Genomic DNA, 11878 nt, shown 5'->3' with positions numbered 1-11878 from the left:
TTAAGATGCAAACTATGCGACAAGACCTGTAAATACTGAGCACTTCTTACTCACATAAAGCAGTTTAATAGGAGGGCAGACTTGCAGGAGCAATTCCTGCAGTATTTCTTCCTGGGGCTCCTGACCATGCACCATCCACTTGTAGGGCACTGCATCATGTTGTTCTGAGTAAGGCCATGGCTGACAGCAGGATGAAGGTGCTCAGCACTGGGTCCATTGCCACTACCTGAATCAGGTGACACAATTTGTGCTGACTCAGTCCCATACTGTGGCTTTTGAAAGCAGCTCACACCCTGGGATGGAACTGCAGCAGCAACGCAGATTATGGGGTATGTTAATATATAATTAATGGTAATGATACGGACGGTGGGTTATTACAGGGCAGCTGCCGTGCGTGAGCTCCAGCCTCCCCTCACTGCACAGAACCGGGCACCTGTGGGCTGAGAGGCTGGGGGCTGCAGGAGGTGGGTTCAAAGCAGCAGGCTGCAAGATGCAGCATGCCGGGGGGTGTGGGGCACCCACGCTCTTGGATGCTGGGCCGGCTGCTGGCAGTCTCTCCGCCCACAGCCAGGTTAGCTGTCTTGCCCCAAAGCAGGTTTTTTTTTTTCCCATGCCAAAACAATTTGGCAAATTGCAACCCAAATTTGGGCTGGCGTGACAACAACTTCAGGTGGGTGAAATCTCATGCGGGGGCAAGGCTTGCCCCGCGCTATGGCTCTCCAGGACTGGGTGTTTCTTGCAGGAGGCTCCTGGACCTGGTGGTACAGCCAAGCCCCAGGAGGCCCTGCAGAATCTGCATAGCATGGGGCATGGTTGGCTGCTGGGGGGATGGCCCAGTAGGGTTTCTCTATCGGGCCAGCTCAGGACCAATGCTGCCTGGTGGCCAGCTTGCCCAGCCCTTGTGTTCCTGGCGCTCCATGCTAAGCTCTGTGAGCAGGTTGGGATAGGGATGGGAGCTGCCATCAGTGCAGCTCTAAGCACAGCAGGGCCTCTGTGTGGCCTGCGTCTCTGGGCAGCAGCGGAACCAGCCCTGAGAATGTCTGCAGAAACAATAGCAATTGTTCTCCTTCTTTGTTCCCTTCCCTCCCCGGATGCTGCAGAAGAAGGAGCTGTGCGGGTGGGCAGAGTGCGCTGCCCCTGCACCGTGCTGCCCTCAGCCTTCTTCCAAGAAGTGTGTTTGCATGTCGGGCAGTGCCTCGGCACCGGCCTGTAAGCATGGGCAGCTTGAGCTGACAAAGCCTGAATGATCACTAACAATAATACGAGCTGTCCGTGGGGAAAGCAGTGCAATTGCACCGTGAGTTGCTTTTTGGCACAGGGCAGGGTGTCTCCTTGCAGCAGCAGAGCAGAGTGGCTCTGACCAGGTTTGGTGCCTGGGTTAGAGAATCTCCGGCTGCTGTAGGGCTAGTGAGTGTAGGATCAGGGAACATCCCAGAGCCACAGAACATCCCAGGCATGTGGGCACAAGTCCTGGGGCTTCCCTGCTTTGGTATCTCCGTCCATTTGTCACCCAGTGGCTGTCTGCTGCGAGGCCAACACCGAGAGCTTCCCATGTAGGGCAGGAGGCTGCTAGCTCTGTCTGGGAGCCCATGGAGTGCTGATGCTGCAGCAGGGTGGGATGGAGGGACCAGAATTGCCTCTGGAAGCTGGTGGCAAGGCTTGCAGTCGGAGCGCTTTGTGATTTTGCAGTGGCATTCTTAAAAAAATGGTGCCTTTTGCAATCCACGTGGCCCTTCGCCAAAACTTTCCTGGCAGAACCCATCCAAAATTTCTGGGAATGAAGTTTTTTAGGTGGGGATGGGGTTAATGGCAGCCACAGTCGCCGGGTGCTGCTGACAGGTTTACTGGCGTGGGGATTTCTGTGGGCTGGCCTTGGGGAGCCGCAGCTGCTCCAGGAAACGTGGGAAAGGATCTTGACTCGGAAGAAAGAGCAGAGCTGAGGAAGGGGGATGCCAGCACTGCGTTTTCTGCCTGCTCCCACGTGATGATTTGTCTCTCGTGTTTGCTGGGAGCATCAGCCAGGAGCAAACCCATGCATTCCATCCTCACTGGGCTTCTCTATCATCCATGTGAAGGACGTGGTGTGAGTCCCTCTGGAGCACCCAGGGAGCGGTTAGGCTGTGAGCAGGACCCCTGCAGTGATGCGGGTGCCCTTCTCGCTCTGTTCTCTGCATGTGGGCTCTGCTTGAAATGTGCTGTCCACAGACATGCTTCTCAACCTTTCTTCATCCAGGGATGGCCCAACTTTTTTGGGAGAAGTCCAAGGATCGTTTTGTTCAGCGCTGCCACATGGTTTTATTTACAACCCATAGGAACTAGGCAAACATCTCCTCTGTTTGTCTCAGTCTGTCCTCTCTCAGTTGCTTGTGAGCACAGGAATGTGCATGTGTGCTTAGGAACAGCTTTGCAGCCCTATTCCTAGTGCTGCTGGGACAAGGAGCGGGTCTTGGGCTGAGCGCAGCCACGGGCATAGGTGCTCCCAAGCCCTTGTTTAACAATGCAGGTTGGTTTCCCAGGGCACATCATCTACAGGTTCCCAAGCTGAAGAACAGTGAAAACCCTTTGGGGCTGTTGCTGTCCCTCTCCTCACCAGCTTCAACCTCAAGCTGTACAGCCAGCCCTGTCCGCCAAAAGCACATGAGGTTTGTTCGCCCACCTCTTGACTTCCCTCTGCTTTTGCAGGACACAGAAGCAGCTGTGACCTTGAGTCTGCTGATGTCCTCCTTGGCTGCCAGTGGTGTTTTAGCCAGTGAAGTCCCCAGTGTTAGCTGTGTCCTGGTGGAAAGCCTTCCCTGCTGGTGTTCGGGCAGCACGCACAGATCTGGCCGCTGACGCATGTCCCCACATGGTGCCAGCTCCCTGGGCCATGCTAACGTGACACATGTGTGCAGCACTGCCACGTGGGGTGACTGCAGGGCTGTGGGGCACAGTGGTCACTGTACGGTTCGGGCCGAGGGCTGTGTTGGCGTGTGCACCTTTGGTGGCTTGTCTCCAAAAAAGTCCTGGTTTGCTTCTCGATGTTTTGTCGTTTTGTGCTGGCCGTCAGCTTTCCATTCTGCAGTTTGCCTTGCAGGAAAACTTTGGGGTGGGGGGAGCTAATTTCAATTGTTTGGAGGATGGAAGTGACTTGCTTTGTGGCAAGAGGAACCAAGCAGCGCTCGCAGTGCGCAGAGAGTTTTTCCACTGCTGTCTCCTGTTTGAGCGCTGTAACCTCGAGGGTTTCTAAACTGGTACTTGGCACATCCCTGCCCTCCCCATAGCAAGTCCAGCTGCGATGCCCAGCCCTAGGCTGGGAGCTGTGCCCTGGGTGTGGGCAGACTGACCGGACATCACCTGCAAGGGAGGGAAATGTCCCTCGTAGGGTCTGGCTCTTGGAGCAGGGTGTAGCAAACTGGAGGATCTGCCCAGTACAGGTTGGGATTGCTGCCGAAAGCCTGGTGCGTTTGGGGGAAGCATGGTGCCCACCTTGGCCTCTGTGGGCAGGGGCCGATGTCCTGCTTTCCCCCATGTGACCTCAGAAAAATGAATCACCAAAACTGAAAGGAAGTGAAAAAAAAAAAAAAAAAAAAAAAAAAAAAAGAATCCCTCCCAAAAGCCGCCTTGCAGAGGGCTGGGCACAAGATAAAAGCTCTCTGAAGGAACGGGGCTCCTCCTCTCCCACCGCCGTCTTCCCATTTAAATGTCTGTGCGCCGCGGCCAGCCCGGCACAGCCTGCAGCCGGGCAGTGCCCACGCAGGGGCAGGGAGAGCCGGCCCTTAGCCCTGCTCCGACAGATGATGTGAGAGCACCCAGAAGGCTGAGCATCCCGAAGGCAGCCCCATGTTGGCCCCGCTGCTGCTCTGGGCTGTCCTCCTCCAGTGGGCGTGCGGCGGGGGTGGCAGGAGCTGGCAGCACTGCACAGGTAGGAGCTGGGGCTGGCGGTGCGGGCGGGAGCTGCAGAGGTTGGTGGTGCTGGGATATCTTGCAGGACTCCTGTGCTGCCAGGGCAGACCCTGGGAAACACGCTCTGTGCGGAGCCCATGAAGGCACATCACTGGCCTCTGCCCGGAGCTGGGGTGCACAGGTGGTGTGAATCTCTGGGTGAAAGATGCATCCTACATCCTCCCGGTGGCAAAATCTCTTGGAAAATTTCTGGTTTTTAGGTGCTTGGGCCCAGGTTTGGTGTGTTCATGGCTTGTCTTGGGGTGAAACTGCTTCCAGCTGCTTTTCAAACCACTGGGAGCTGTGATCGGTAGCAACAACTGATGTGGGAGGGAAAGTGGGACTCACGGCTTTGATTCCAACAGGAAACCACCTCAGTGAGGTCGTGTCCTTGGCTGCTGAATGTGGGCACAGCCTCCAGCCCACCTCCTGCCCTTCTTCCCACTTGTAGGCTCATCCTGGGGCTGTGAAACCTCTCTGCAAACCCAGGACTGAACTCAGCCTGTGATTTTTGCTGGGTGAAGTGGGAAACATGCATTTCATTTTGATCCTTTCTGAAGCAAGGTGCCCAAGGCAGGACGTGCTTCCCCCAGAACTGGTTCTAGTTCAGAGAATCATAGGGTTTGGAATGGACCTCTGGAGGTTGTTTAGTCCAATCTGCTAATGCAGGTTCCCTACTGTAGGCTGAGCAGGAAAACATCTACACGTGCTGGCCAGCCTCGCTCACAGCCCCTCCTGCCTGGCTGCCCCGAGCCCAAGCAGTCCAGGCTGTAGCACAGTTAGGAGCCCAAAGCCCGTTGGTGGGAATTGTGATGAGCATAGGGCCATGGCTCGGATCAGGGGCTGCTGCTTCCCAGATGTGTGCAAGCAGAGCTCTGTCTCCTGGTGCTAGTTTTTCCATCTGGATGATGCCCTGGGGCTGCGCGTGTTGTTTTCTCCTCTGGGAAAAGGGATAATTACTTAATGAAGGTTTTTAGGCTCTGCCAGGGAAGCACGTGTGCGTGTGCGCAGGCAGGGCTGGGCTGGGAGAGCCCGTGCCCGGCTGGCAGCCTGCATCTGGGGCCGCTGTCACCCTGCATGCCCGTGTTCCCACAGAGCTGCGCCCGCTGGACGTGCTGGCAGAGCTGCTCCCTGGCAGCGGGCCGGCCCATGGCATGGGGGTGCTGCAGGCACAGGGGCTGAGCGGCCTCCAGCTCCACGCCTCGAGGCCCCGCGCCCTGGCCTTCCCCGCCTCGCGCCTCTTCCTGCACTGCGACCGCTTCCCCGAGGAGTTCTCCATCATCGTCACCCTGCGGGTGCTCGCCGTCCCCACCAAGGTGAGCGCTGCTGGCAGGCCTGGCCCTGCGTCGGGCACGAGGCTGGGCGTGGAGCGTGTCGGCCTCAGCGCCGCGTCCTCCCGCAGAGGAACGAGTACATCTTCACGCTGATGGCAGAGGAGAGCCCCGGCGTGCTGGTGGGGCTGCGCTACTCACCCAGCAAGCTGCACTTCCTCTTCTGGAGTCCAGAGCGCGCCGGCGGCTGGCAGAACCGTGTCACCTTCCGCAACGTCTCGCTGGCCGACAGCCGCTGGCACACGCTGGTGCTGGCCGTCTCTGGACAGTCCTTCTCGCTGTCGGTGGACTGCGGCCTCCCCAAGGACGTGTAGGTTGGGCTGCGGGATGCAGCAGATGGGGTGCTCCTCTGGCTCTGCTGTGACACTGCCCTCTGCCCATCGCAGGGTGGTCGAGACGCCGTTTCCTGCTTCTCTGTCAGTGAAGAGAGCCAGCTTCTACCTGGGCAACAGGAGGAGGAGGAAAGGCTTCTTCACGGTAGGGTCCTGGTGGGTGTCGGGATGGCTGTGGGATGGAGGTCCCCAGGCAGGGACACTGCATGTGGCTGTGGGGACACCTCTGTTAGGCTGGTGGCACTTGGAGGCACAAAGCCAGCTGATGGCACATTCTTACTGATAGAAGGGTTAGGTCCAGTCCCAAGCGGTGGTTAGGAAGTGTGGTGGCAGGGAAAGTCACTTGCGGCTCACACAGTCCTTGCCAATGCTCCTGCCTTGCCAGCTGTTCCATTGCCCCAGGGCAGAGGTTTTGGTACCTAACAGGCATCTGAAAAATGCAGCCCAGGGGAGAAGGAAGCGAATGGGCCTCTGGTGGGAAGCTCGGGTGATGTATTCCTGCAGCTCCCATCCCTCAGTCCCACTGGATATGCTGTCCATCCCGTTCTGCAGGGCTTGCTGCGGCAGCTTGTCCTGCTGCCTGGAGCCGATGCCACCCCTCGCATCTGCACAGCCCTGAACCATAAAGCCACAGCGCTCTCCATCCCTGCGGTTCTCCAGGATGTCCCAGTGAAGGCAGTGAGCAACGAGGTGCTGAAGTACCCACATGGTCAGTAGGGAGCTGTGGGCTGCTCTGAGCTTAGGAAGACGAGGAAGGGTGGGGGAACCGGGGCAGGTGGTGGGCACAACTGCAGGGAGAACGGGACTGGGTCCAGCGGGTGAGATGGGATTTGATGTCCCCGGGTAACCTGGCAGTGATGGGCTCACACTGCTGATTCCTGGAGGTGTGAGCAGACAGGTTTCTGGCTTGGTGCCGGGATGCCGTCCCCCTGCTCCCTGATGCCCATCAGAATCAGAGTGGCATGCCCAGTTCTTCCTCCATTATCCATCTGAAGGGTACCCACCTTTACCTTGTTCCATCTGTGCCCAGGTACCAACATGAAGGTGACCCTGGGGTCCCGTCCGCCCTGCACCAAGCAGGAGAAGGCACAGTTCTGGTTCAATGCCTCCCGGAGAGGGCTGTACCTCTGTGATGGCAGTGCCTGGATCTCCATGCTGGAAGGTAATGATCAGCCTCATGCTGTGAGCACCCAGCTCTGTGGGGCAGGGGGAGCTCTTCCAAGGCCAGGGATTCACCCTGCCAGCACCTTGGGGCAGGATCCAGGTCTGTTTGCCCAGGCAGGACAGCCAGGCTCACTGAGAGCTGTGCCACGCACACTGGGGGTGCTGCAGCAGGGTTGGATCTGTATCATCTTTGAGGTCCCTTTCAACCCAAGCCTTTCTGTGATTCATTGCTCATCACAAACCGGAGACACCAGTGTGTGCAATAACAGTGACCCCATGTCCTTCCAGCTGCGGTGGCCTTGCTGCACAAAGTCACGGGGCAACCAGGCCCTGCAAAAAGGGCTCCAGTCGTTCATAGATTATCCTGAGTTAGAAGAGACCCACAGGGATCGCTTAAGTCCAACTGCGGGGTTATTGAGTTTGAACCTGGCTCCTTTTTGTGGTCTCCCAGTCAAGCAGCGGCTGGACTACGTGGAAGAATACCAGGACCTGGTGACCAACTCTGAGACGATGGGCATTGAGGTCTTCACCATCCCGAGGGTTGGACTGTTTGCAGCCACTGCCAACAGGCACAGCCCCCCCGGATCAGCCATCTATAAGTGGACCGATGGGAAGTTTGTGCTTTATCAGAACATCCCCACCTACCAAGCTCAGTCCTGGAAGTATTTCACCATAGGCAAAAAGGTGAGGCTGCCTGGAAGGTTATTTCGGGGCTGGACCAAATATCAGGTGCCCAACATTAGCTTTGCCTCACCCCAGCTTCCTCCAGGGCACTGTCTGCTTCCAAGAGCTGGGAAACCTGCAGCAGCACTGGGTGAGGGCATGAGGAAAGGAAATGGGGGGAGCTGGCAGCCCCCATGGGGAGCAGAGCCACCTGGAGGGATCCTGGGGTGCTCTTGGGTGCTAAGGGTGCATGCTAAGGGTGGGGGGATTGGGTCTGCATTTGTTTCCAAAGAGGAAGTTTAGAAGAAAACCAAATCCCTTCTTTTTCTGAGTGTGTTTTTGGGCTTTACGTGGAAGAAGCAGCCCAAAATGCCAAAAGCAGTGGAGTTTTTTTTTTTGGCCTGGAAAATGTTTTCTTTCAGGGCATTGTTATCATTATGGTTGTTATCTGGTTGTTATAGCTGTGATTTTTATTTTTATAATTTGATCAACTTTTCCCCATGGGAACCTTTGAGGCTCAGGCCCTGAACCCCATCTCCCCCCCCCCCCAACCAGTGTCACCAGCACGGTGTCACACTCAGCCACACATCCTTGTCCCCACTGAGCTCCAAGACATTGCTGTCACCCTGCCTGGGACACTTGGGTGGGCTGCTGCTGCCACACCTGCCACGAAAGTGCTGGTCCTCAGCCCAACCTTGGGCAGCTGTGGAGGCCAATGAGAGCAAAGCATCATCCCTGCCCCATCTCAGTGGGTCTCTGCAGACCCTACTGTGTCCCTTGTTCCATCTGTGTCCCTGGGGTGCTTTGTGCTGCCTACAGGCTGCTCAGGGCCACATCTGAAATGGAGAAAATGGAAGTGTCCTGCCTTGTTCTTTTTCAGATCTTCCTAGCAGTGGCTAATTTTGAGCAGAATGACAGGGGGCAGGAGTTCTCTGTGATATACAAGTGGAGCCACAGGAAGGAGAAGTTCGTCACCTATCAGAGGATCACCACGCACAGCGCGAGGGACTGGGAGGCGTTTGTCATTGAGGGAGAGGCTTTCCTTGCAGTGGTCAACCACAGAGAAGGTACCCAGCCCTTGTTCTCAGAGCCAGTCCAAGCCCAGTCTGGGCCCTAGACCAGTCTGTTGCTGGACATCAGCTCCACCGGCACCAGAGAAGGGCCCTCTGGGGGACACACACATCAAGCAGGGCTAAGGACCACCCTCACTCCCTCCAGAGCTGAAATATTGTGTAGTCAGACTCCTGGCAGGGTCTCGTTTCTCTTGCAAACCAGATGCTCTTCATTGCACATCTCTGTCTCCTTCAGGGAATAACCACAACATAGACAGCGTGATATACAGGTGGAACCCCAGCACGGGGCTCTTTGAAACCAACCAGACAATCCCAACCTCTGGAGCCTATGACTGGGAATTTTTTGCTATTGGGCCTTATTCCTTCCTGGCCGTGGCCAACACGTTTAATGGCACATCCACAAACATCTATTCTCACATCTACATCTGGCTCAGTGGCTCTTTCCAGCTCTTCCAGTCCATCCTGGTAAGGTCATCCACCGGCCAAATGCTGCTTCTCCATTCCCCCTCTGTGCTGGGACAAGCCAGGGAATCATTTCAGAGGCTGATCCTCTTAGACTTCTGGAAAGGCAGCAATGGACTGACCAAGGGAGTTTAGATATGAGGGAAAACTTCTCAGGAAGAGCACTGGCACAGCTGCCCTAGAAAGTGGTGGGGTCACGGCCCCTGGAGGTGTTCCAGAGTCGTGGCGATGTGGCACTAAGGGACGTGGGCAGTGGGCATGGTGGAGTGGGTTGGTGTTGAGATCTTACAGGTGATCTTACAGGTCTTTTCCAACCTTAATGATTCTCTGAATTCTATAAATCTTTTTTCCTTGGGTTTAAGAGCAGGTCACCTCCCCTTTGCCCCTCCAGCAGGTCCCACTGCTTCCCAGCACTTGCATCACATATGCTAGTCCATGTCCAGGACAGCTTCTCAGGTGGCTTCTTTCTCCACAGACTTTTGGGGCTGCTGACTGGGAAGTCTTCCACATTGGGGACAGAGTCTTCCTGGCTGTGGCTAACAGCCATAGCTATGACAGCAGGATCCCAGCGCCCTCTAACTTCTATGCCATCAACTCCTCCATCTATGAGCTGAACATCACTGCCCAGATGTTTGTCAAATTCCAGGACCTCCTCACCTACAGGTACCTGTGCAAGGAGCTGGGGTGTTGCTCAGTCCATGGCCTTCCCCTGAACACCCCAAAATACATAGGGGTCTCCTGGAGGGTTCATGTGGGATTGCACACCGCCTGCGCAAAGGGACGTGGAGGAGGGCAATGGGAGACAGGTCCTGGGCAGCAGATCCCAGTGGAGCTGGAGAAGCACGAGATGGGGATGGGATGGCCAGGTGCAAGAGCTCAGTGTGGGCTGAGCACATCTCACCCACCTCTGCTTGCTTCATCCCCTAGTGCCCTGGACTGGGAGTTCTTCTCGGTTGGAGATGACTACTTTCTGGTGGTAGCAAACTCCTTTGATGGCTTCACCTTCTCCATTAACAGCATTATCTACAGGTACTGCTGCATGGCTGGGGTAGGGTGAGCTCACTGCCAAACCTGGCACAGCCCAGGAGTTGGAATGTGCCTGGGGGGAGTGGGGGGACATGGGTACAGCAAGGAGATGGTCCGGAGAGGGCACAGAATGGGCACAGGGGGATCCTGCTGCCTCTGCTCCCCACTTCCGCCAAGCTTCCAGGCACAAGGGGTGTCTCCCACCCCCAAACCACTGTGGGATGATAAAAGAAGGTGCAAGGCCCCCAGCTGACTGTCCTTCCCACACAGGTGGCAAGGCTACGAAGGCTTCGTGGCAGCTCACCACCTTCCCACTGTTGGCTGCAGAGACTGGGAGGCATTTAACACCACAGAGGGCTCCTACCTCCTCTACTCCAGTGCCAAGGAGCCCCTTTCCAAGGTGCTCAAGCTGAAAACCACCTGAGGTGCCTGAAGCACACTCAGCTCCTTGCCAGGATGTGAGTGGGCTGGCCACTGAGGTGAGGACGGACCAAGGCACGTTGAGAGCCTGGGGACAGCTGCAGTACCCGTGGGGCTGTGCGTGCCACAGGACAGAAGGGTGGGAGCTCCCTGGTCAGCCATCTCCAGCCAAGGGTCTCAGAGCTCTGCTATGGTGGCTGGAGCTCGTGCAAAGCCAGGGGAGAAGAAGCCTGAGAAGAACACGTGCCGCTGGATCGGGTGCATGGTGCTGGGAGGAAATGATGTATGAGAAGTTGGGGAAATGCTGGCTTCAGGCTGGCTCTGGTTGCCCAATGCTTGGGGCCACGGTGTGCCAGGGCCCGTGGGCCTGATGCTGCCCCACACTCTGTGTCTGGCTGCAGGCTGTGTGTGCAGGCTGAGCAATGTGTGTACATCGTGCAAAGCCACGGATATGTGCTGCAGCTGCAGCTGGCAGGCAGGTGTTGTGTCACTGCCAGCACAGTGCAGGTGGCAGGGCAGGCCACCCTGACACTGGCACTTGTTCAAAGGGATTTGGAGATGTGTGTTGGCACATCACTAGCATCTACTGCCCGGTCTGATGCTGGTTGTGCACCCCTTTGCACAGGGTTGGGGATGCTTTTCCTTGCCTTTATCTGGGGGCATCTTTTGCTTAACCAGAGCTCAAATAAACTGCTGCACCCCCCACAAGCTGTGGCTACTGAAGCTGCTCTGCTTGTACCAGGGACTCTTCCTTTGGTTCATGGCTCCCCGGACTGCATGGTCACCCCTGGGCTCTGCAGGACCAGCGGGGGCTGCAAGGAAGGTGTGAGGATGGGACCTTCTCCTGCTATGCCGATGCCCTGAAACCCAGAGCCTCCTGAGCATTCCAGGCATCTAGCTCAGGACTCTGAAACCTGGAACCTCCAGGGGCAGTGTGACCGCCTGCAAAGGAACTGGGGGAGCTCTGACTGCAGAGCCTGGAGCTGCAGGATGGCAGGGGCAGAAGGGGTCAAGCCTGGAGGAGGGAACTTCTGCAGACCAGGATGAGCTAGGAGAGGAGGAGGTACCTGAGAGGGGTTCCCTGGGTCCCAGACCACATCAACCTCTAAAAGCTCAGCTCTCAGTGCAGTGCAAACCCCAAGGGCTTTTCCTACATGCAGGGCTCAACTGAGAAATTGGCACCCAGGACCACGTCCTCCTCTGGTGATGCCCTGCATGGGGCTGAGGTCAGGGTCCACCGGAACGCTGCTGTAGGATGGAGTGTTGACATGAGCACAGCCTGAGAGCTTCTGCTCCAGCCCAGAGCCAGCTTCCACATGGGATGTGATGATTTGCTGCTGGGGAGCAGCAGCAATGAATTCCCATCTCATCAACCCCAAGTGTTTAAAAACGCAGTGAGTCAGATTCCCCACGCACCCAGCTGGCTTAGTCATCGCTGGGGTTTTAAATAACAAAACCTGGAGTTCTTTAGCTTTTCCCATCTGGT

At 56.7% G+C, this 11878-nt stretch overlaps 1 protein-coding gene across 1 annotated transcript; it reads left to right on the top strand.

Annotated features, from left to right (window-relative positions):
- Positions 1–3567: 3567 nt before the first annotated feature.
- Positions 3568–11100, top strand: TSPEAR (thrombospondin type laminin G domain and EAR repeats). The gene is made up of 12 exons (XM_042878478.1): positions 3568–3901; positions 5017–5237; positions 5324–5562; positions 5639–5729; positions 6137–6293; positions 6615–6746; positions 7200–7432; positions 8292–8478; positions 8720–8949; positions 9422–9609; positions 9874–9975; positions 10243–11100. The coding sequence occupies exons 1-12, from the start codon at positions 3820–3822 to the stop codon at positions 10394–10396; spliced, it is 2016 nt and encodes a 671-aa protein (XP_042734412.1). The 5' UTR covers positions 3568–3819; the 3' UTR covers positions 10397–11100.
- Positions 11101–11878: the final 778 nt, after the last annotated feature.

Source organism: Lagopus leucura, unplaced genomic scaffold (genome assembly GCF_019238085.1).
Source record: "Lagopus leucura isolate 7727_CA_CO unplaced genomic scaffold, USGS_WTPT01 Super-Scaffold_100021, whole genome shotgun sequence".
Taxonomy (NCBI): Eukaryota; Metazoa; Chordata; class Aves; order Galliformes; family Phasianidae; genus Lagopus; species Lagopus leucura.
This window is presented reverse-complemented; position numbering and strand designations above follow the sequence as displayed.

Bases quoted from the DNA above. Each gene is read 5' to 3' on its own strand.
- TSPEAR (XM_042878478.1), top strand. From the start codon at position 3,820: ATGTTGGCCCCGCTGCTGCTCTGGGCTGTCCTCCTCCAGTGGGCGTGC. The intron at 5,238-5,323 runs GTGAGCGCTGCT...GTCCTCCCGCAG, and splicing joins TGCTCGCCGTCCCCACCAAG to AGGAACGAGTACATCTTCAC. The intron at 8,950-9,421 runs GTAAGGTCATCC...CTTTCTCCACAG, and splicing joins AGCTCTTCCAGTCCATCCTG to ACTTTTGGGGCTGCTGACTG.